Genomic DNA, 23,038 nt, shown 5'->3' with positions numbered 1-23,038 from the left:
TCAACAGGTATCTAAACTGTTATAGGGAGCAGAAGATTTGCTTTTTTACTGCTATTGACAGACTGCATTATCTGTATATTTGTTGTTGTTTTTTTTTTTTTACCGTAGCTACACTTTAAACTGTGGTACTGTGCATAGGTATTAGTCATAAAAGAAATAAACTTTTCTTTGTTTTGTTTAGGAAAAATCCTGTTTCGGAGAAGTCACATACGTGACGTAGCAGTGAGGCGCTTGATACCCATTGATGAATATTGCAAGGTGAGTACAATCTTTGTAAAGTGACCTTTGGTACACTGGGAATTAGGGGAAAGTTGTGACAACCATATAATGGAGATAGATGTCAAGAAGCTTTTTTCAACTGCTTCAAAGGGAAACTGTAATGTACCATTATTTTCGGGTACACATTACTGTTTTAGAACAATTTTTTACTGTGTATACAATCTTTTATCTTGTAAATAAACATTTTATTATGCTGTAAAAGTTCCCAAAGCACTTTGGATTATCAGACAGCACCGAAGAACTAATTCAAAAGGATAATTGGACTGCACTGCTCAGAAATCGGACAGCACTCTTTTTCAGTACGCACTGAATTTGCACTGCCACTGCATTGGGCATATGTGAACAGTCACCATAGGAAGTAATGTTATTTCACATAGCATGCGGATTGGATGCGGTTCATCATCCAATCCACATATATGTGAATTGGCACTAAGGGAAAAAAGGCTTTAAAGTGGAAGTAATCTCTTCTTTAATAATTTTACCTACAGGTAAACTTATAATAAAACTTACATGTAGGTAATAGCCCAGGACTCCCGCACACATGCACGGGAGTGACGTTATCATGGCTCTGCCAGTCAGCCTGCCAAAGCTCGCAAACCTGGAAGGAAGACGGGTGAAGATGGAAGCCCCGTGGAGATGTGACGCTGGTCCGCTGGAGGGCTTTGTTTCAAGGTAAGCCCTTCATAATGTGCTAGTATGCAATGCATACTAGCACATTATGCCTTTACCTTGCAGGGTTTTTTTTTTATGTGGTTTACTACCGCTTTAAGACCTGGAAAGGGACAGGGCCATCATTTGAGGTGAGCACAGTGGTGAATGGTGGTGGGTATCACTGTGCATGTGCTTGAGAGATACAAGAGGTATGATAAAGTGGAATGATCTGCACGGTCAAAATTTGCGTTGTAATCTGTCAATTTATGAGGATATTCACTTATATTGTTTTAATGTTAAGATGACATTATAATTTATGTTTTCATTTTGCACAGTAGATGAAATCTATTACTTGGTTTGTCTTTATAGGGAAGGTGCAACAATTATCCTTTTGCATTATTTCGTTTGTTGGTTGTGGGAACATAATTTTTGTTTTCAGCCACCCCGTACAGGTTTTATTGTTTGAATATTATATTTGATATTGGGACTATACATGCACAGATCTTTTTCACCACTTTTATTATTTGATATACACATATTATTTGTGTCATGCCAACAGTAAAGCATCCTGAGACCATTCATGTGTGGGATTGCTTCTCAGGGAGTGGGCTCACTTGAAATTTTTTAAAGGATTGTACAAAAATATCCTTCTAGAGCAACTTCTCCCAACCATCCAACAACCGTTTGGTGACGAACAATGCCTATTTGAGCATTATGGAGCACATTGCCATAAGGCAAAAGTGATAACTAAGTGGCTTGGGGAACAAAACATCAACATTTTGGGTTCATGGCCAGGAAACTCCCCAGATTTTAATCCCATGGAGAACTTGTGGTCAATCCTCTAGAGGGTGAACAACAAAGAAAACCCTTAAATTCTGACAAACGCCAAGCATTGATTATGATAGAATGGGCTGCCATCAGTCAGGATGTGGCCCAGAAGTTGATTGACTGCATGCCCGGGTGAATTGCAGAGGTCTTGGAAAAAGAAGAGTTAACACTGCAAATATTGACTCTTTGTATAAACTTAATGTAATCCTCAACAAAATCCTTTGACACGTGTAAAATGCTTGCAATTATACTTCAGTATACCATATAACACCTGACAAAAAGATCTAAAAACACTGAATTAGCAGACTTTTGTGAATTATTTGTGTCATTCTCAAATATTTTGGCCAGGGCTGTATATTAATTAGTTTGTGTGAACGTTATAGCTCCTACAAATTACGGTATATATACTGGACGCTATAGTAGTAATGGCTGTGATCAGTGACTTGTAGGCAACCTGGCTCTAACACACTTGCTGGGAGGGACGCTAACTGACATCACTAGTGACACTAATACAGTAATTGGTGATAATACTGTACACTGCACTAATGACACTGGCTAGGAAGAGGTTAACATCAAGGGGCAATGAAGGGGTTAACGGTTTGCCTAACAAGTGTAATGTGGACTGCTTTTACTCACAGATCAGGCTGCTTTTTCTCCCTAAACTCAAGAGTCGATTTTGAGATTTCTGAGTCGTGATCACTGTCTATGTGGAGTTCTGTGTGGTTGTAAGCACAAAACTTTGCACTGTGATTAGCCATAGCCGATCAGCAGGTATAGAACACAAATCATTGGCTGCAATCTGCTGGCATACTTGTGCTGTGCCCAATAACAGCATAGCTCAGCAGGGGGCATATGTGCCTGAAAGCCAGGAAGTTTACCTCGACATATGGGTATGGGCCTGGCTGTGCCACCCACTAGCAGTAAATGTATTTTTAGCTGGTGGAAAGTAGTTAAAGGATGGATTTACTGGGAAAAATAGTTGAAAAACACTGTTTTAAGCAAACATACCTATAGTTCCTGCATGCAGGAGTGCCTCCATACCATGTTGCAAAAGAAAGGAGCCTCCCTGAAACAGGAAACCTGGGCATCGGTCATGGCATCAGCCATGGCAGTAGCTTAAAGTGAAACATAGGCACGGGTTAAAAGACAAACAAGTGATTCAAGATAAGTGATTCAGTCTACTGAAAGTGCTTAAAACTGAGGGTTTAATATAATTTTGAAGCCTAAGTTTACCTTAAGAAAAAAAAAAGTAAATAAAAAGAAGTACTAGAGGCATTACTTCAGTGTGGCATATCCCTTGTGCATCTATCTTCTAATTCAGTAGTAATCTTCCCCTCCCGATGCACCCAGCCACTGTAAGCCTCATGTTTCAATTTAAAAAGCTATAGTACGGCGTCTATGAATGGAGGAGCTGGGCAGAAAGTGCAAGCATAGTTGGGCACTCATGAGCTCCTCAGTTCTATTAACCCCCTGCTGCACCAAAAGATTACAGCAGTGGGGTGAGGAGGTGTTTGTGGTGTATTGGAGGAGGAAAATTACTACTGAACTAGACAAGCACAAGGGACAACTCGCACCGAAGGTAAGCAATGTCCCTTGTGCTTAAATTGTTTTTTTTTTTTTGTCTTTTGTAAACTTAGGCTGTAAGCTGTACAGCAGTCTTTTTACAACAAAAGTGACCGATGAAAGAAATATAAAGCGTCTAATTGCACAGCTGTAGGTCTAACTCCGCATTGGATATATTGGACCTCTGCATAGATAGTACTGCTTCCCCACAGAGAGGAAGGGTTTCATGCACCATGCTGGCAGCGGACAGGTTTTTCTTCTAAGGCTTCATGTGCACGAGCCTACCCTGACCAACGACTGTGAAAAACCGCAAATCGCTGCAAAAACGTGGTACCGCGGTTGCCGCGTGTTTAGTTTTCCTGCTTATAGCGGCCAAAATCATGAACGCGATTCTTCCACGTTCAAGAGAGGGATGGTTTAACCTTACCTAAACTCGGCAGCTCCTAAACTCTGCTAAAAGCCAATGTGTACATAAGCTTTTATGGAGTTGAGTTTAGGAGCTTTAGCAAAAAAATGCCAAAAGCTCCTAAACTCGAGTTTAGGAGCTGCTTTTGTGCATGAAGCCTTAGGCCCCATATACACGGGACACTTCTGAATGATGGAAACTGACTGCTGGAAACGTAGGTTAAAAAACGTTTAGCCATGTTTGCATACCGCGTTTATGCGCGCTTGCGTTTAGAAGCGTTTTTTAAAGATAAGCAAAGGAGAACCTCTCAAATGCTCAGAATGTACTGGAAAGTGGTAAATTATTAACTAATTCAGACTGTTTCAGAGAAATACAGAGAGTAGAAGCAGAGAGAGCAGTACGTGCTGAGATTAGCTTAGGTGTGAGTTGCTCATTAACATTTCTTTTGTTTCCAAGGGTGGGAAAGGTGGCTGGTGGTGTGAGTCATTAAGGCCACCTGGCAGGGGGTCAGCATGAGGAATTTGAGGTGTGAATGGTCATTAACATATCTTTTGTTTCCAAGGGTGGGAGAGGTCTGAGGTGTGAATTGGTCATTACAGTGTGTGACAAGCTTGGTAGGAACATCCTGTGTTCAGTGGTTTGTCCATTTGAGTACTTTGAAAATGCTTTGCATACATTTTTCATGATGAAAAAAGGCTCTGGAGAGCATCTGGAAATGGAAGCATTAAAAAATTTTTCAAACGCTTACAAAAAAATGCCAAAAGTTCCTAAACTCGAGTTTAGGAGCTGCTTGTGTACATGAAGTTTAAGGCTCCATGTACACGAGCCTACCCTGACCGCCGGCTGCGGGAAAACACAAACCGCTGCAAAATTGCGGTACCATGGTTGCCGTGATTTGCGTTTTCCTGCTCCTCAATCAATGAAGTAATGAGATCCTCCTTCATCAAATGTGATATTCAGTGCTCAAAACACCCCATCAAATTGCACACTCACCATGTGCTAGTGAATAACCAGCATGTTAGTATATATCCAGCATTCACCAAACAGACTCCAAGAGAAGATCCTCATGTGTTGGTAATTAATCAGCATATCAATATATATCCAGTATTCCACCAAACAAACTCCAAAAGAAGATCCTCTCATATCCAAATTAGCACATGGATAAAGAAAATACTCGCCATAGTGTAATATTATCCAACAGATTTATTGTAAAAAAAAAAAAAAACCCTTAAAATCACACTCACAATAAACAAGTAAGAGTAAAGCGTTTGTTACATCAGAGCTCTGAGCTCTGTATTCAGCGTCTCACCAGCTTGCCTGCACTCAAGATGGCGATAGTGCTTTCACGTGATCCGGACACGTGCGTCGGCGTGCGTGGTGACATCACCGGATAGCCACACTCTAACGCGTTTCGTCCAATGAAGTCTTCCTCGGAGTATGGCGAGTATTTTCTTTATCCACATGTGCTAATTTGGATATGAGAGGATCTTCTTTTGGAGTTTGTTTGGTGGAATACTGGATATATATTGATATGCTGATTAACTACCACCACATGAGGATCTTCTCTTGGAGTCTGTTTGGAGAATGCTGGATATATACTAACATGCTGGTTAATCACTAGCACATGGTGAGTGTGCAATTTGATGGGGTGTTTTGAGCACTGAATATCACATTTGATGAAGGAGGATCTCATTACTTCATTGATTGAGGATCATTGATATATTTATGTTATTGCACTATTAATTTGCACATATTTGGTGGTGGTTATATATATTTGTGCAATTTAGTTTATTGATTTAATTTAGAATTGCGCTATTATTTGTGGTTATTTTGCTTATCACAATTTATCATTATTTACAGTTTTAATAATAGCAGCACCCAGTGATTATATTCACTCTCTATTGGCGCAATGATGTTGGTATAGGAGGAGTGTCATACTCATTGAGACATTTCTTTGGTGACTAACCTTATAGTGATTTAAATGGCATTAACGATCCGCAACCGTGTCACAACCGCACTGCAAACGCCTGCCAGGCACCATAGACTTGAATGGGAGGCTTCAACTCCTGACTCGACACGAGGCATCAGTTTTGCCACGACGCTAACGCTTCCGTGTGAACAGCACTGTGTGCTGCCAGGTGCAAAAATTTCATAGGCATTTGAGAAGCGTTAAAAACTCTTCCCAAATGCCTGTCTGACGCCTGCTGACAAGGCTAGTGTGAACATAGCCTTACTGTTCAAGGGACAACCTGAAATTTGGAATTTTCTTCTACTTTCAGTGATACCGGTAAAAATAACAAATGGAGAGTGTGAACCTCTCTAATTGGGGCACAGACCACAATAAAAACCTGACTGTCCAAAACTAAAAAACCCTAAAATAAAAATTTTGTCTGTAGTAAGGCCAGCATTCACATACACAAACTGGCAAATATAAAAGGGGGGGGGGGGGGGGTCATCACATTGTTTTCTTGGTTTTCTAAACCATTTTGCATTGAAGTGATACTTTTTTATTGGGAGATTTTAAACCCAACCTTGTTTTTCTTGTTTTATTTCGCTAAAGAAATCTGTTAATCACAGGCTTGCCAATTTTACAGTATTTTGTAGCTCAGTCACTCAGTTTGTGCAGCATTTCATTTCGATGACAAGTTCATCAGTGACCATCTCTCTGCATTCATCTCAATAGTTGAGCTACAAATTATAACACGGTTTGTAGTAACAAACGCTAACAGAAGGATGTAGCACAAGTTTAACCTGTGGTGAAAAAAAAAATCACTTCTTAGCAACAAATCACCAGTGACTATAACCATTACGTCACTAGCCACAAATTGCTAGCATTAGCAAGTTGTAACGGAAAGGAATTGCTGCTACAAAATCACCCATCTGACTTGCCCCTTATGCTTCCCTTGTTAGTGTGATATACTGTGAGTGAGTACACTACTCATTCCATGCATTGGTGTAAATGAAAAAAATTCATTTTTGGCATGCAGCAAACTATTTCTATATATTCATATGTTCCTAAATTGTCGCGTCGGTTCAAATGTATGTTTTGTCCAAGGTGCATAACACATGTGTAGTCCTACAACGTATGGGTTTGGGACTGAGCTGCCAAAGTAGACATCATTCAGGATTCTGCTCAGAACGTGTTCTGCTCTGGCATTCTCTTATTTATTTATTTTTTTTACTAGAATATGTGTCTGTGCCTTAAATTGCAGCGTAAGGGATTACGATAAATCTTTCCAAATTTGTTATAGGAAGTATGTAGGAAATCCCATGCCACAGGTGTTTGTAATCAGGAATGATGCAAATCTAGTCCTTTATTTAAGAGTATTTCCATCATTCTGGACATTTTAAACAATTTTACAATTCTTATTTCTATAAGTATGATGGACTACACACTGCCCAATTATTGTATGTTACACTGTTTGCATAAGTCAGTATTATGTTTTGTTTTAGTGAAAATGGGATATTTGAGTATTTTATTCTGTGTATGAAACACAACTCTAAAGGGTCAATTTTACACAAAAGTAATGTTTTAGTAATAGTTAGAGCCAGGTGGGATGAGTCAGCTCCTGGCTTCTTACACTGTATGTCTTGGATACAACTGCAAAGAGATCTATTTGCCATAAATTGTGAACATTGTCCAAACAACTGATCAACGGGTGCTTGTTCCAGGTTAATGACTCACCAAGCAGCAAAGCAAGGATTAGCTTTGAAAGCTTCAGATCATAAACAAATCGGCTATGGCAGCTTCCAGATATCTGTCCTGACATTCTTTTTAGACTGTACCTGCCTCTACCTAGAACTGTACACATTCTCTAGTTTTTCCCTTTTTTTCCTTAACATGCATTTTGGAAACCCAGAAAACAACTATGTATACTAGAGCACACTGGTGAAACTTGGCTGTTAAGGTGATGGTTAGTAGTGAGGACTTCAAGCATGTCCTGACAGGACAGAAGAGATTGCAGTACAACCAAGAAAAAAGAGCTTTGAGTCTGTAGTATAAATAAATGCATTTTATTTCTGATGGGAGGATTGTAGAATAACTGTGTATTTTTCCTTATATTCTATGTGGGGAGATGAGATTTTTATGCATGTACTACTAGGTGGGATCACCAAGCGCCAAATGTCTTTGTATGAACATCTGGTACTATCAGGCTTGGATAGTTTCAGAAACAACTTTTTTTGTAATTGTTATGTACTAGATACAGAAGGAGCATTCAGGTACATTCTGGCACACTGCCTACAGGAGATTGGACACTGCCAAAACAAAACTGAAAGGACAGTCCATTATAACCCCTGCACTCTCAGCATGCCTGAGTTGTTATGGCATCCTAAAGAACTGACCTATTCTCTCCTCTGAGAGAACCTTTTCTTAGATGAAAACCATCTTGATAAAATCTAACACGTTTCTCCAGTTGCTGAAGAGCCAGAAGAGGCTTGTTTTGCAGCTTTGGCAAAATAGGCTCCAATTGGTGATCCCTATGCTCTTGAAAGATGGCAAATCGACTTCTCACAAAGGTTACCATGTTGGTATGAAACAACGATAACCCTTCCGAGGAAGTTCTCAATAGGATGAATCCTGTCTTTTGTCCAGTCTGGTCTGGATCAGGATTGGCCTAACCATCAAGGGTCAAGTCTTGGTCTTAGCAGTTCTTTTCTGAAACCACTTGCCTCTCATTCCTTGGGTAAGGCCTTCTTACTGAATGTTGCTCTAATTGATCCTCTTGTACATTCCTCAGTGACTCAATGGGACCCCAGACTGGTTTCTCAAAGACCTTCCTTTGAACATATTAGGAATATTCCTTTTTTCTGTTCTTAACTCACAAGGTTGCTTTGCTTTCCTTTCCATCACTTTTGCATGTGAAATTCTGACTTTGCTAACTTAGCTTGTAAAGAGCACTTTTATTGCTACACAAGGGCAAGGTTGTTTTGAGGCCCATGACCTTTTTTTCCCAAGGTAGTTTCTTTTACCTTACCAGGACATTTTTCTACCATCTCTCTGTCCTGATACTAAAGATTCTAAGGAGATTTTCCTACATTGTCTGTGTGTGGTATGCGCTGCTCAAGATTCTCTTAGCTACAGTTTCCCTTTCAGCAGTTACGGAACAACTGAAGTTCATGTGACAAGTGGTCTATGGACTTTTTTATCAACAGGTAAAATTATATTGGACTCTTGATTTTAGTCTAGCACTCCTTTCTGTATTTTATGGCTACTGTTGGGTTCCCATCGAGGGAAGCCTTGCTCTGTGGGAGCTGCTTCAAAGGAATTACCTGTGAAGCAAGAATCATAATTTTTTTTTTTTTGTTTTTTTAGGTTTTCCTTAATCTGACTACACTTGAAAGTCTAAAAGCTCCCAGCTATTTGAGTATGTACCTGTAGGATACAGCTTGCTTCTTGTTCCACTATCACTAGGTGGCATCAGCAGTAAAACATTTAAGCTTATGACCTCATGGGACAGAGTTCCCTCTTTTCCAATCAAAGCACACTCCACTGTACCAGTTAGTGAATTGTGGGCCAACAGGTCTTCTGTTCACACTTTTAAGTTTTACCAGGATTATGTTTAGACGTCCACTGATACTAGCTTTGGGTGTAAGGTTCTTCAAATGGCTCTGTAGGCTCTGTTGAGCTACCACTGTAAACTTGTTGGATTTTGTGCGCTTTTTAGCCTAGGTTTGCTCTGTTGCCCACCCCTCAGTTCAACTGCTTTTGGAAATGAAAGTATACCTGAATACTCATCCTATGTTCCGCAATGTACAGTTAACAATAAGATTTTTTACTTGCCGTAAAATTATTTTCTTGGAGTACATTAACAGATACTCATATCTCCTCTGTGCTTACAATTCACTCCTCTACTGTTCCTTGCTAACAAAACCGAGGCCTGCTGGGTGTGGGTAGGGTTATACTGGGCTGTCCTTACAGCATGGTTTTGGCAGTGTCTTCTGAAGGCCGCAGCATAACACAGTGTATCTGAAAATTCATCCTGTGTCTCATAATGTACTCCAAGAAAAGGATTTCACTGTAAGTCAAAAATAATTTTTTTTGTGCACATGTAGGTAAGCTAGTCAATTATGGCAAGAGTACTCTAATACCCTGCGCTTACTTAGACTACATAGATTTGTTCATATAGATATACCTACCTGTTTTGGACTTGCATAGACCCCTTTGGAAGTTAAAATAATCCTGTACTTTGCCAATACTAGGTAAAAGTTAACGGTTCAGTTCATAGGTGGAGACTTTACTTGCTTTCTTCATGCCCCCTGCTGATGGAGCTCTCTGAAGAACCTGTGAAAATGTCAGCTTTCTAAAAGTGTAAAATTGCGCAGGACCTGGCGACTGGACACTGGGGCATGCAGTACTGCATTGTGGGTGTGTTCTCACACTTAGCAAGACCAGTTATTTATTTAGAGCTCCGGTAGAGCAGAATAGCATAGCCAGCTTTTTAAATGGCTTGCATAAGTGTTGCACCAGCTGTTACTATGCTCACATTAGCTGCTATGTTCTCACCCAGTGCCGGCTTTACCTAACAGTAGCCCTGGAATATCAGCACCTACCTTTTCACAGCAGTACTGCCATTGTATATCTTGGGCCCCTCCAACCAAAGGAAGGTCTGTTTTAAATAAAACTGGGCTGGATTTGCAACAGTCCTTCTCTGACTGTTTTTGAGGAAAGGTAGTCTCTTGCTATTGACACCGTGCACATTACCCTGCATCTGAAATATCAGCCTGCTGTTCAAGCCTTGAGCCTTTTAGCACTCCTACAGCTACAAACACTTTTCCACTGCACCTGCTGTTTGAGTCGTTGTTGTATGTGGACTGGAAATACTCTGAAGAGCCCAGGACCCCATCTCAGAGTGTATCCAAACATTTCTTCTTTTAGAGGGAGTTTCCATATTGGGGGTCTTGCTCCAACAGGAATACCATTTTTCTGATTAAAGATGTGCTTACTTTTTGGGATTCCACTGATGGGCAGCTAGAATCCTTCCTTGAAATTCCAGTTTGAAATGATTGCTCTATCTCTTCGTTCCATGTTGGTAGTAACATTAAATGCCCGTTCACATATATGCGGATTGGATGCGGTTTGAACCGCATCTAATTTGCATGACATTTGAAAAAACATTGCTTCCTATGGTGCCTGTTCATATCTGTCGGATGCACTGGCAGAGCGGATTCAGTGTGATTTTTAAAAGCGTCATGTATGATTTCTGAGCAGTGCGGTCAGGTTCAGGGGTAGAGAACAAGCTATTGACTTCTATGGGAATCGTTTCTAAACCGCATATGTGTGAACAGGATAAACCTGACGTGAACCTATGAACAACTACTGTATCAATTAGCTGTGAAACCGGAGCTTCAATCCGCACCACACGTGTGAATTAGCTTTTAATCGGTCAAACCATGGCAGAATGGGTGGATTCCCTCAGGGGTAGGCCCCCATTGCATAAAATGTCTAGAGCCTTTTGCTTTTGTGATTGCTTATTACAAGCTTGTTTCTCTCGCATAGAACTGGTGTCCCTACAGATGCACAGAGCACTTTGGCTGTGTAGTTGGTATGCTGATCCTGTATCTAAGGAGTATTTCACTTAGTTGGCCAATCTAACCTAGCAGTTAACTATGTCCTCATCTATCGGACTGTCCCCTTTGATCCTCTGCAGCAGGGTACAGGTGCCATGCCTAAATACAGGCTATGTTAATATAGCTTTGCTTTAATTGTTTAATACCAAGGGGTTATGATACTGTGAGTGGAATAACACATCAAACAAACAAAAATCTATTGCACATATAAGGGAATATATCTAGGTAAGTTGCATTCAGGAGTAAGATGGAATTTCTAAAATAATTTGCAAATTATACTACACCCTGTCGCAAACGTGCGCATCAGAGATGGACGCGGTTCAACCATTTTGGCTTCAACCTCCATCTTGGCGGAGGAATTGACCCTCCTGATATGTTATTCCTTTATTCTCGTTCCCCCCTCCCTTCCTGAGAGGCACAGTTTCAGATGTGTGTGTGTTAAAAGGTGGTGGCAGTGAGAAGGGGTTAATTGCGTAATTAACCAGACCCAGTAACAATTGCTCAGGTTGCAGGTACATAGATTGTAGTCCATTAGCTGGAAAATCTTTGTGCAGGGTGCAGCTGGGCATGGTATTGTTACGCACGTCACATTGCGGTTTGGATCGGCCAGTCCTTCGGTCACGAGTTCGGTGAGAAGGTCTGGGGTTTGACGCCGCAATCGTGACATATTGGTGGCAGCGATCATGAGATTGTCATGACACACCCAAGGAGTTATTGGTGTTGAGACACACCTGAGCATCTCAGACCGAGCTGTACGAGAGTGTAATGATGGGGAGGATGATGAGGATTACGATTTAAGATGGAGCTGGAGATCAAGATGGATGATCTGCCTTAAGATGGATCAAGATTGTTTTCCATTGGATGGATGGATAGATATGGATCCTCATTTCTTTCTACGCTTCATCTTTTATTCCCAAAAACCCCTTCATCTAGGGACCATCCCAGATGGTGTAGTTTGAAATATTTACCCACCTATGATTGGAAGGTAATATTATCGATTGCTTTACTTATGCAGCCAATAGATTAACTTGTCCACCAGATAGCACTCCTGGACTGGCACTAGATGGTTTGAATCTGAGCCAGTTCAGCAGAGCCCGGCCAAGATTTGATATATGTATGGGCAAGCTGAATGTGCCCAAGTTGAACCATCAGTTTCTAGACCCTAGCACTCAGAACACCTTAAGGATCAAACATCTGCATGCTTTTACAAGATAGGCTCTTACAGCTGCCTTCCAATGGTAGCTTTTAAGTCCCTAGAGCATGAGGATATTCATCTTAAATTCTCACACAAAAAAAGCCTGTACCCTGAATGTCACTGGGTCCTTCTTAACTGGCAGCAAATTTTCCCCTTCCGATCAGGGGCTTGTAGGATGTTATTGCAACACCCTGTTATGAAGACTGCCTATTTCTCTTGGCTCTTTGTCTTTTTTAGCCTCTCTCTCTCTATCCCTGGGCTTTTGGTCTTGGGGTGAAACATCCACACGATCTCTATGCAGAAAAACCTTGCTGTGGCCTGTCAATCCTTTTTGGTGAATGGAGTGGTCCTTTTTCTGTGTTCTTGGGAGAACTCCACTTTCTGCTGTATACCCATACCTTTTCTTGTTCTCCAGAACTGAAGGTCTCCTTTTCATTGGGGGATCCCTTTGAGACTTAGTTGAGGTCCAGTGGCATGCAAATCAAGAAGCCAACTGTTGTATGATCTTGACCTCAAGGAACGTTTTGGGAGCTCTCTTTGTGACAGGACACGAGGCCTAATCCCTGTGCTGGATGAAGCTTATAGTTCAGCGTTCATTAGATAATGTATTAACATCTGGCCCTCCTCAGCTGGTTCCACTTCACAGGGAGAGGTCATTGACTTGGGTGACTTTCATTTCTTTTATGGCAGGAAGAAATATTCACTGGAGTGTCCTGTGCTCTCCTGGATTGTCAGCAGGCAGGACATGGTGGGATGCAGGTACGCCCTGTTGAGGATAGAGTACATCCGGAGGCCTTTGTGGAACCTTATCACCTGGAGATTTTGTTTTTTTTCTTTGGCTGATCTTGCAGACTCTTGAGGAAGTTCCTGTGCTTAGCAGTTCAGCTATGCCTCCTGCCCCTGTGGATGCTTTGCTGGCCTGGCACAGGTCAGCAGATTCTTAGAACCTGCTCTGTGCTCAAGGTTAGGCAGATTCTGTGGCGTTCCTCTGTCAGGATCCATTGACCTTTCCAGGTGTTTTAAATGAATGATTTTTGTACTCGTGAGTTGTCAAGGGTGTTTTTAGCCATCCTTTTAGGATATAGCATTGTATTATCCCATTTTCAAGATCAATTGCCCTGGCTATTGCCCACCCCTCAGCTGGACTGGTTTTGGGTATCCTGGCTGTTCCTGAATTCCCGTGTCCCTCAATGGACAAGAGAAAAAATATTAATTTTTTTTTTTTTTTTTTTTACCATAATACCTTTTTTTATGTACAGTTGTGCTCAAACGTTTGCATACCCTGGCAGAAATTGTGAAATTTTGGCATTGATATTGAAAATATGACTGATCATGCCAAAAAATGCTCTTTTATTGAAGCATGATGATCATATGAATCCATTTATTATCAAATAGTTGTTTGGCTCCCTTTTAAATCATAATGATAACAGAAATCACCCAAATAGCCATGATCAAAAGTTTACATATCCTGAAATGTTTGGCCTTGGTACAGACACACAAGGTGACACAAATGCCAATTAGAGGTTAATGTCCCACATCTGTGGCTTTTTAAAATGCAATTCGTGTCAGTGTTTTTATAAATAGTCAATGAGTTTGTTACCTCCTTACATGGAAGCACTGACTAGGCTAGATACTGAGCCATGGGGATCAGAAAAGAACTGTCAAAAGTCCTGCGTAACAAGGTAATGGAACTTTATAAAGATAGAAAAGGACCTAAAAAGATGCCCAAAGCCTTGAATATGCCAATCAGTACTGTTAAAGCACCTATTAAGAAGTGGAAAGTTCGGGCATCTCTTGATACCAAGCCAAGGTCAGGTAGACCAAGAAAGATTGCAGCCACAACTGCCAAAAGAATTGTTTGGGATACAAAGGGAAACCCGTAGGTAACCACAAGAAAAATACCGGCTGCTCTGGAAAAAGACAGTGTGGTTTTTTTGAAGGAGCACAATATGATGACACTTGAACAAAAATGAGCTGCATGGTCGAGGTGCCAGAAAGAAGCCTTTACTGCATCAGTGACCCAAAAAGGCCTGGTTAGGCATGTCAAGGTGTTGTCAGGCACTGGGATTTTTGTGGTATTGGTGCAGTAAAAGCTTATTTCTGGCACCTCGTCCAAACAGCTAATATTTGTTCAAGTATCACCGTATTTTACTCAAAAACAACCACATGATCTTTTTCCAGAGCAGCCTGTTTTTCTTTTGAGGTTGCTTGTGGATTTTTATTTGAACCCCGGACAATTCTTCTGTCCGTTATGTCTGCAATCTTTCTTGGTCTTCCTGACCTTGGCTTGGTATCAAGAGATCCACAAACTTTCCACTTCTTAATAGGTGATTTAACAGTACTGATTGGCATATTCCAGGCTTTGGACATCCTTTTTTTATGTCCTTTTCCATCTTTATAAAGTTCCATTACCTTGTTACGCAGGACTTTTGACAGTTCTTTTCTGATCCCCATGGCTCAGTATCTAGCCTAGTCAGTGCTTCCACGTAAGAGCTAACAAACTCATTGACTATTTATACACTGACACTAATTGCAGTTTAAAAAGCCACAGATGTGGGACATTAACCTCTAATTGGCATTTTAACCCGTGTGTGTCACCTTGTGTGTCTGTACCAAGGCCAAACATTCCAGGGTATGTCAACTTTTGATCATGGCCATTTGGGTGCTTCCATGTAAGAGGTAACAAACTCATTGACTATTTATAAAAACACTGACACTAATTGCATTTTAAAAAGCCACAGATGTGGGACATTAACCTCTAATTGGCATTTGTGTCACCTTGTGTGTCTGTACCAAGGCCAAACCTTTCAGGATATGTAAACTTTTGATCATGACTATTTGGGTGATTTCTGTTATTATGATTTAAAAAGGAGCCAAACAACTATTTGAAAATAAATGGATTCATATGATCATCCTCCTTCAATAAAAGAGCATTTTTTGGCATGATCAGCCATATTTTCAATATCAATGCCAAAATCTCACAATTTCTGCCAGGGTATGTAAACGTTTGAGCACAACTGTACATTGAGGGATGCAGGTCCCAACCCTCTGTATTTTTTTTTTTCGCCCTTAGTAATGATTTCTCTTAAAACCGAGGCATGCTGGTTGAGGACTGGTTATACAGGCTCTGGCTTACATTTTTCTGTTTGACAGTGTCCCAGTCCTTCTCCTTAGGCAGCAGTATTAACTGACTTTCTGAATTTTTGTTTCCATCAATTGACTCTAAGAAAAAAGTTTATAGTAAGTACCACACCTATCAAAGTGATATAACAAAATGCATTCAAATAGTAAATTTAACAGACCAAGGGAGCATATAAAGATGTTAATTGTTGGGTTTAAAATACATTTACAGCACATTTCCAGTTTTCAGAGAGGCTATGATTTGGTTTTTTTTGCTAGAATTTCACATTTTGTATATTTGATTTGTGCCTCAATAATTCAGTCATTTCTTTCACTAAGGCACTGTAGTAAAATTTCACCTTTTTGAAGATAAAGCTGACATATTTGTTGCATTAGTACTTCAAGGCTGCCCTTGCAGTCTCTGCTTGTATAAGATGCACATAGGATATTATCTTAGCTTAGTTCACAGAAGGGGTCCAGGATATGTGATCTACCATAAAACCTACACATTTCCTTTCCAGTCAGTGCTCTTTTTCTTAAAGAGACTAAATAAAGAGCCATGTGTTGAGTTCTACAATGGAATGAGTGGAAATCTGAACTAGTTACGACATATTGGAACTGCTGGGAAAACTGCTTAGCAAGCCTGTTAATAAGGGTCTTTTTGAGGTAAAAGATTGTCTTTTCATTAGTCATTTAACTATTGCTCCTGGTGTTTTCGGTTAGACGATACAGGGACAGGAGAAATTAATGTTACTTAAGTGCTATAAAGTGAATTATCACCCTTTGTTAGTAATCAATAAATTTATTGTTTGGACTGTTAAAATAAATATAAGCTCCCTCATCTCCCCACATTTTCTAAGAGGCAATAGAGTATACATTGAGCTTTGGTTGTGTTCCCAACTAGCCCCCAATATGATGGGACAGTCACAATTTTCAAACACAGCAAACAGTAGAACTCGGTAACAGTACAGTCCAGGGCAGATATGCCAAATTCAAATGAGTGGAATATATTTTTCAAGGGCCACTGTCTGAGGGCGGTACCAGCATAACTAGAGGAAAAAGACTGTAGACCTTTGGTAATTAACATTAGCAGTAATTGCACCTTACAATTCTTTTAGCCCATAGAACATTTACTAAGGTATTGAACTGCAAAATTATTGAAGTTAGTATACCCATTATCACCTTGAGAACAGTGTGGAACCTCAACTGGCTGAGGGTCAAAAAGTAGGAGCCAGAGACTCGCAGTTTGACATGCTTAGTCCAGGGTATATATTGAGTAGTACATCATACAGAGTGCCAACGTATGCAACATACTGCTCTGGACACAAGTTTTGAGAATGACCCAAATATTAATTTTCACAAAGTCTGCTGCTTCAGTGTGTTTAGATCTTTTTGTCAGATGTTACTGTGGTATACTGAAGTATAATTTACAAGCATTTCATAATTGTCAAAGGCTTTAATTGACAATTACATTCAGGGATGTTGAATTCCCATTGCCGGACGCCCGGGACATGTAGTTCCGGGCGCCGGGCATGTCGTTTTTTTCTACCTTTTTAGCCCTGCTACGGGAAAGCAGCGGGCTCATCTGTCAGGTGGAAGCAATCAGCGGCAGCGCTGCCGCCGATTGCTTCCACACAGTGATAACCTCTCAGCCCCCTCGTGTGAATACCCCCGCTAACTATCTCCCGGGCTCCCCCTGCCCATCTGTGGGCCCGGCTGACCGCCATCAGGTAGAGTGGAAGGAGGAGAGTGGACATGTTCACTCCCCTCCCCTTCTTGTCTTGACCTGGAAGTGACGTTATGATGTCACTTCCAGGTCCCTGTTGAGAGATTCACTAAATGTAATGCTGTGCAATGTGCAATGTGCACTGCTTTACACTGTGTAGTACAGGGGAGACATGCAGGGTCTTTTAGACCTTGGATGTCTCAATAAAGAGAATCTGTCACCTAATATCACATAGGGGACTTTGTCCCCTATGTGATGAAAAAAAAATTAAGTGTAAAAAAAAATGTTTTTTTACTTTTTTTTTAACCACTTCCAGTCCGGACACTTTTACCCCCTTCCTGTCCAGGCCAGTTGTCAGCTTTCAGTGCTATCACACTTTGAATGACAATTGCGCAGTCATGCAACACTGTACCCATATGAATTTTTGCATTTTTTTTGCATTTTTTTGAGACAGATAAAGCTTTATTTTGGTGGTATTTATTCACTGCTGTGATTTTTTTTTTTTTTTTTTGCTATGTAAAAAGTCCAAAAATTTTGAAAAAAAGTGTTTTTCTTATAAAATTTTGCAAATAAATAGTATTTCATCATAAATCTTGGCTAAAATTTATTCTGTTATATTTTTAGTAAAAAAAAAATAACCCAAATTGGTTTATAACCAAAATTATAATTTTTAACATTTTTATTTACATTTTTTTTATATTTTTTATTTATTTTTTTTTACATACGGTCACCCTAGCAGTACAGTGTCACCATGGTGACACTGTACTACTTGTTGGGGGTGATGAAGATTTTTTTTTCTTTCTTTTTTACACTTACTGCTTTTACACCCATAAAGTATGTAAAAGCAATCATTTCTCCTTCTCTTAAGCTGTATTTTTGCAGCCATTGAGAACTACTGAGTGAGCTGTGATTGGTCACAGCTTGTCACATGGTACAAGGATGTTTTGAATAGCCTTGTACCATGTGACCTCTGTGATCATTCACAGATTTCACACGTAGTAAGCAATGATGTCACAAGTGATATCTTGCTTACTACTTTGCATGTGATCACTGATTGGCCAATCAACGATCACATGATCGGGATCTCGTACAGAGGTCACGTCCGACGATCGGTGTTCCACTGTGTCCGGAGGACACAGCAGGCACCAGATTGCTGTGCTGCGCGCTCCCGAGGAGCGCGCACAAGCAGGGTGCGGGGAGGCCATTTATAAACGGCCACCCGACCCTGCACTGCCACCGTCCAGTCGTTTATATACAACGGCCTGACGGGAGGTGGTTAAGTTGTAAAAAAAAAATTAAAGTTACACCTAAGCACATAACGCCCCCCCCCCAAAAAAAAAGAGGAAGCCCCACATATACACACGTAAAAACATAAAAGCACAGTCTGGGTCGCCTACGCATGTAGACGTCAATTGCGATACACATGTCACATATCGCCGCGCACGCCAGGATGAGAGCAATAATTCTAGCACCAGATCTCTTCCATAACACTAAACTGATGACCTATAAGGGGCTTTAAAAGCATCACTTATAGAAAATTTAGGGTGCTAATATTTGTCACCATTTCACAAGCGCATGCAAATTTTAAGGTTTGGCATGTTGGATATTGAATTAGTCGATGCATTCTCATCTTTTATATATATATTTATTTATATATATATATATATATATATATATATATATATATATATATATAGTCAGGTCCATAAATATTGGGACATCGACAAAATGCTAACATTTTTGGCTCTATACACCACCACAATGGATTTGAAATGAAACAAACAAGATGTGCTTTAACTGCAGACTGTCAGCTTTAATTTGAGGGTATTTACATCCAAATCAGGTGAACGGTGTAGGAATTACAACAGTTTGCATATGTGCCTCCCACTTATTAAGGGACCAAAAGTAATGGGACAGAATAATAATCATAAATCAAACTTTCACTTTTTAATACTTGGTTGCAAATCCTTTGCAGTCAATTACAGCCTGAAGTCTGGAACGCATAGACATCACCAGACGTTGGGTTTCATTCCTGGTGATGCTCTGCCAGGCCTCTACTGCAACTGTCTTCAGTTCCTGCTTGTTCTTGGGGCATTTTCCCTTCAGTTTTGTCTTCAGCAAGTGAAATGCATGCTCAATCGGATTCAGGTCAGGTGATTGACTTGGCCATTGCATAACATTCCACTTCTTTCCCTTAAAAAACTCTTTGGTTGCTTTTGCAGTATGCTTTGGGTCATTGTCCATCTGCACTGTGAAGCGGCGTCCAGTGAGTTCGGAAGCATTTGGCTGAATATGAGCAGATAATATTCCCGAAACACTTCAGAATTCAACCTGCTGCTTTTGTCAGCAGTCACATCATCAATAAATACAAGAGAACCAGTTCCATTGGCAGCCATACATGCCCACGCCATGACACTACCACCACCATGCTTCACTGATGAGGTGGTATGCTTAGGATCATGAGCAGTTCCTTTCCTTCTCCATACTCTTCTCTTCCCATCACTCTGGTACACATTGATCTTGGTCTGATCTGTCCATAGGATGTTGTTCCAGAACTTTGAAGGCTTTTTTAGATGTCGTTTGGCAAACTCTAATCTGGCCTTCCTGTTTTTGAGGCTCACCAATGGTTTACGTCTTGTTGTGAACCTTCTGTATTCACTCTGGTGAAGTCTTCTCTTGATTATTGACTTTGACACACATACACCTACCTCCTGGAGAGTGTTCTTGATCTGGCCAACTGTTGTAAAGGGTGTTTTCTTCACCAGGGAAAGAATTCTTCGGTCATCCACCACCGTTGTTTTCCGTGGTCTTCCGGGTCTTTTGGTGTTGCTGAGCTCACCGGTGCGTTCCTTCTTTTTAAGAATGTTCCAAACAGTTGTTTTGGCCACGCCTAATGTTTTTGCTCTCTCTCTGATGGGTTTGTTTTGTTTTTTCAGCCTAATGATGGCTTGCTTCACTGATAGTGACAGCTCTTTGGATCTCATCTTGAGAGTTGACAGCAACAGATTCCAAATGCAAATAGCACACTTGAAATGAACTCTGGACCTTTTATCTGCTCATTGTAATTGGGATAATGAGGGAATAACACACACCTGGCCATGGAGCAGCTGAGAAGCCAATTGTCCCATTACTTTTGGTCCCTTTATAAGTGGGAGGCACCTATGCAAACTGTTGTAATTCCTACACCGTTCACCTGATTTGGATGTAAATACCCTCAAATTAAAGCTGACAGTCTGCAGTTAAAGCACATCTTGTTCGTTTCATTTCAAATCCATTGTGGTGGTGTATAGAGCCAAAAATGTTAGAATTGTGTCGATGTCCCAATATTTATGGACCTGACTGTATATGTATGTATATATATATATATATATATATATATATATATATATATATTTATTTATTTATTTATTTTAAATAGGGTAATTTATTGCATTTTTTGTGCCCTAAATTTAACTTTCTTGTATTTTTACTGACATTTTGCAGTAATATCATGTGACATAAAAAATTGGAACTACCACTTTTATTCTCTAGGGTCTAAAATAAGATTTGTAATTGTGTGAAACACTCTTTACAGATATCACTTGCAGCCTTGCCAGTTTAGTATAAAGATGTTTTTTCTGTCTTTGCAGTGCCTTAGGCCAGAGTTTAAATCTCTTGGATGTTGAAACTTGTTGAAAAACAATAAAGGAATTAGGCTGTTAAATAAAACTGTCTTATTTTCTTTGTGGTTTGAATCCTAACCACCTACAAATAATGATATGCTGTCTATGTACATTTTTGAATGAAAACACACACACACACATGCTCACACACCTCAAGAAATTAAAGGAACGCTTTTTAATTATAGTATAGTATCAAGTCAATTAAACATCTGGTATATTGATCTTGTCAGTTAAGTAGCAGAGGGGGTTGTTTATAAGTTTCAGTTGCTTTGGTGCTATTGAAATTAACAACAGGTTCACTAGATGGGCAACAATGAGACCATCCCTAAAACAGGAATATTTTTACAGATGGAGGCCACTAACATTTTTTTCCCTACTCATCTTTTCTGACTGTTTTTCTCTAGTTTTGCATTTGGCTAGAGTCAGTGTCACTACTGGTAACATGAGGCAATACCTGGACCCTACAGAGGTTACACAGGCAGTCCAACTCCTCCAGGATGGCAGATCAATACATATTATTGACAAAAGGTCTGCTGTGTCTCCCAGCACAGTCTCAGGGGCATGGAGGCGATTCCAGGAGACAGGCAGTTACTCTAGGAGAGCTGGACAGGGCTGTAGAAGATCTTTAACTCATCAGCAGGACCGGTATCTGCTCCTGCAGGATGAGCACTGCCAGAGCCCTACAAAATGCCCTCGAGCAGGCCACTGGTGTGAATCGCTCTGACCGAACAATCAGAAACCGACTTCGTGAGGGTGGCCTTAGGACCTGACATCCTCTAGTGGGCCCTGTGCTCACTGCCCAGCACCAGAGAGCTCGATTTGTCAATGAACACCAGAATTGACGTGTCCGCCACTGGCTTCCTGTGCTTTTCACAGATGAGAACAGGTTCACCCTGAGCACATGTGAGAGACGTGAAAGGGTCTGGAGAAACCGTGGAGAATGTTATGCTGCCTGTAACATCGTTCAGCATGACTGCTTTGGTGGTGGGTCAGTTATGGTTCGGAGAGGCATATCCATGGAGGGAGGCACAGACTTGTACAGGCTAGACAATGACACCCTGACTGCCATTTGGTATCAGGATGAAATCCTTGGACCCATTGCTAAACCCTATGCTGGTGCAGTGGGCCCTGGGTTCTTCCTGGTGCATGACAATGCCCAGCCTCATGTGGTGAGCATATGCAGGCATTTTCTGGAGGATGAAGGAATTGATACCATTGAATGACCCCCAAGTTTGCCTGACCTAAATCCAATAGAACACCTCCGGGATATCATGTTTCGGTCCATCCGACGATGCCAGGCTGCACCTTTAGACTGTCCAGGAGTGCAGTGATGCCTTGGTCCAGATCTGGGAGGAAATACCCCAGGACACCATCTGTCGTCTCATTGGGAGCATGCACCAACGTTTCCAGGCATGCATACAAGAAACTACTGAGTACCATTTTTAGTTGAATGAATGACATTTCAGCAAAATGGACTAGTCTGCTGCATAATTTTTTCACTTTTATTTTCAGGGTGTCTAAGAATTCAGTCCTCTGTGGGTTGATAATTTTCATTTCCATGAAACGATAGGGCATACCCAGTCCATATCAGTATAGATATTCAGCAGGATATTTTTTCCCATTGAGATCTGATGTGTTTTCAAAGTGTTCTTTTAATTCTTTTGCAGTGTGCGTGTGTGTATTGTGGCAGTGCGGTATCCTGCCATGGTCTAAATCAAGCTTATAACCCAGGATTCTCAACCATAGAGGTTGAGGGGCTCCAGGCGGGTTGTTTAATGCAGAGGAAACTGGTTTGTCAGTTTCCTTGTTGGTTCTTAACCGTTTCAATACCGTGCAATTTTACACCTTCCTGCCCAGGCCAGTTTTCAGGTTTCAGCGCTCTCACATTTTGAATGACAATTGCACGGTCATACAACATTGTACCCAAACTAAAATTTTATCATTTTCTTCACACAACTAGAGCTTTCTTTTGGTGGTATTTAATCACCGCTGGGGTTTTTATTTTTTGCTAAATTAACAAAAAAAGACCAAAAATTTTG

At 40.6% G+C, this 23,038-nt stretch overlaps 1 protein-coding gene across 1 annotated transcript in view; it reads left to right on the top strand.

Annotated features, from left to right (window-relative positions):
- Window positions 1-23,038, top strand: part of SH3PXD2B (SH3 and PX domains 2B) — a 153,683-nt gene that overhangs the window by 41,732 nt on the left and 88,913 nt on the right. The window contains exon 4 of the mRNA XM_089687384.1: window positions 182-258. Within this exon, the coding sequence (XP_089543510.1) occupies window positions 182-258 (77 nt within the window). The remainder of the gene's footprint in view (window positions 1-181; window positions 259-23,038) is intronic.

Source organism: Staurois parvus, unplaced genomic scaffold (genome assembly GCF_062004578.1).
Source record: "Staurois parvus isolate SC_StPar_1 unplaced genomic scaffold, SC_StPar_1.0 ptg000424l, whole genome shotgun sequence".
Lineage (NCBI taxonomy): Eukaryota > Metazoa > Chordata > Amphibia > Anura > Ranidae > Staurois > Staurois parvus.
The sequence above is the reverse complement of the archived record's forward strand: the minus strand, read 5'-3'. Positions and strand labels throughout refer to the sequence as shown.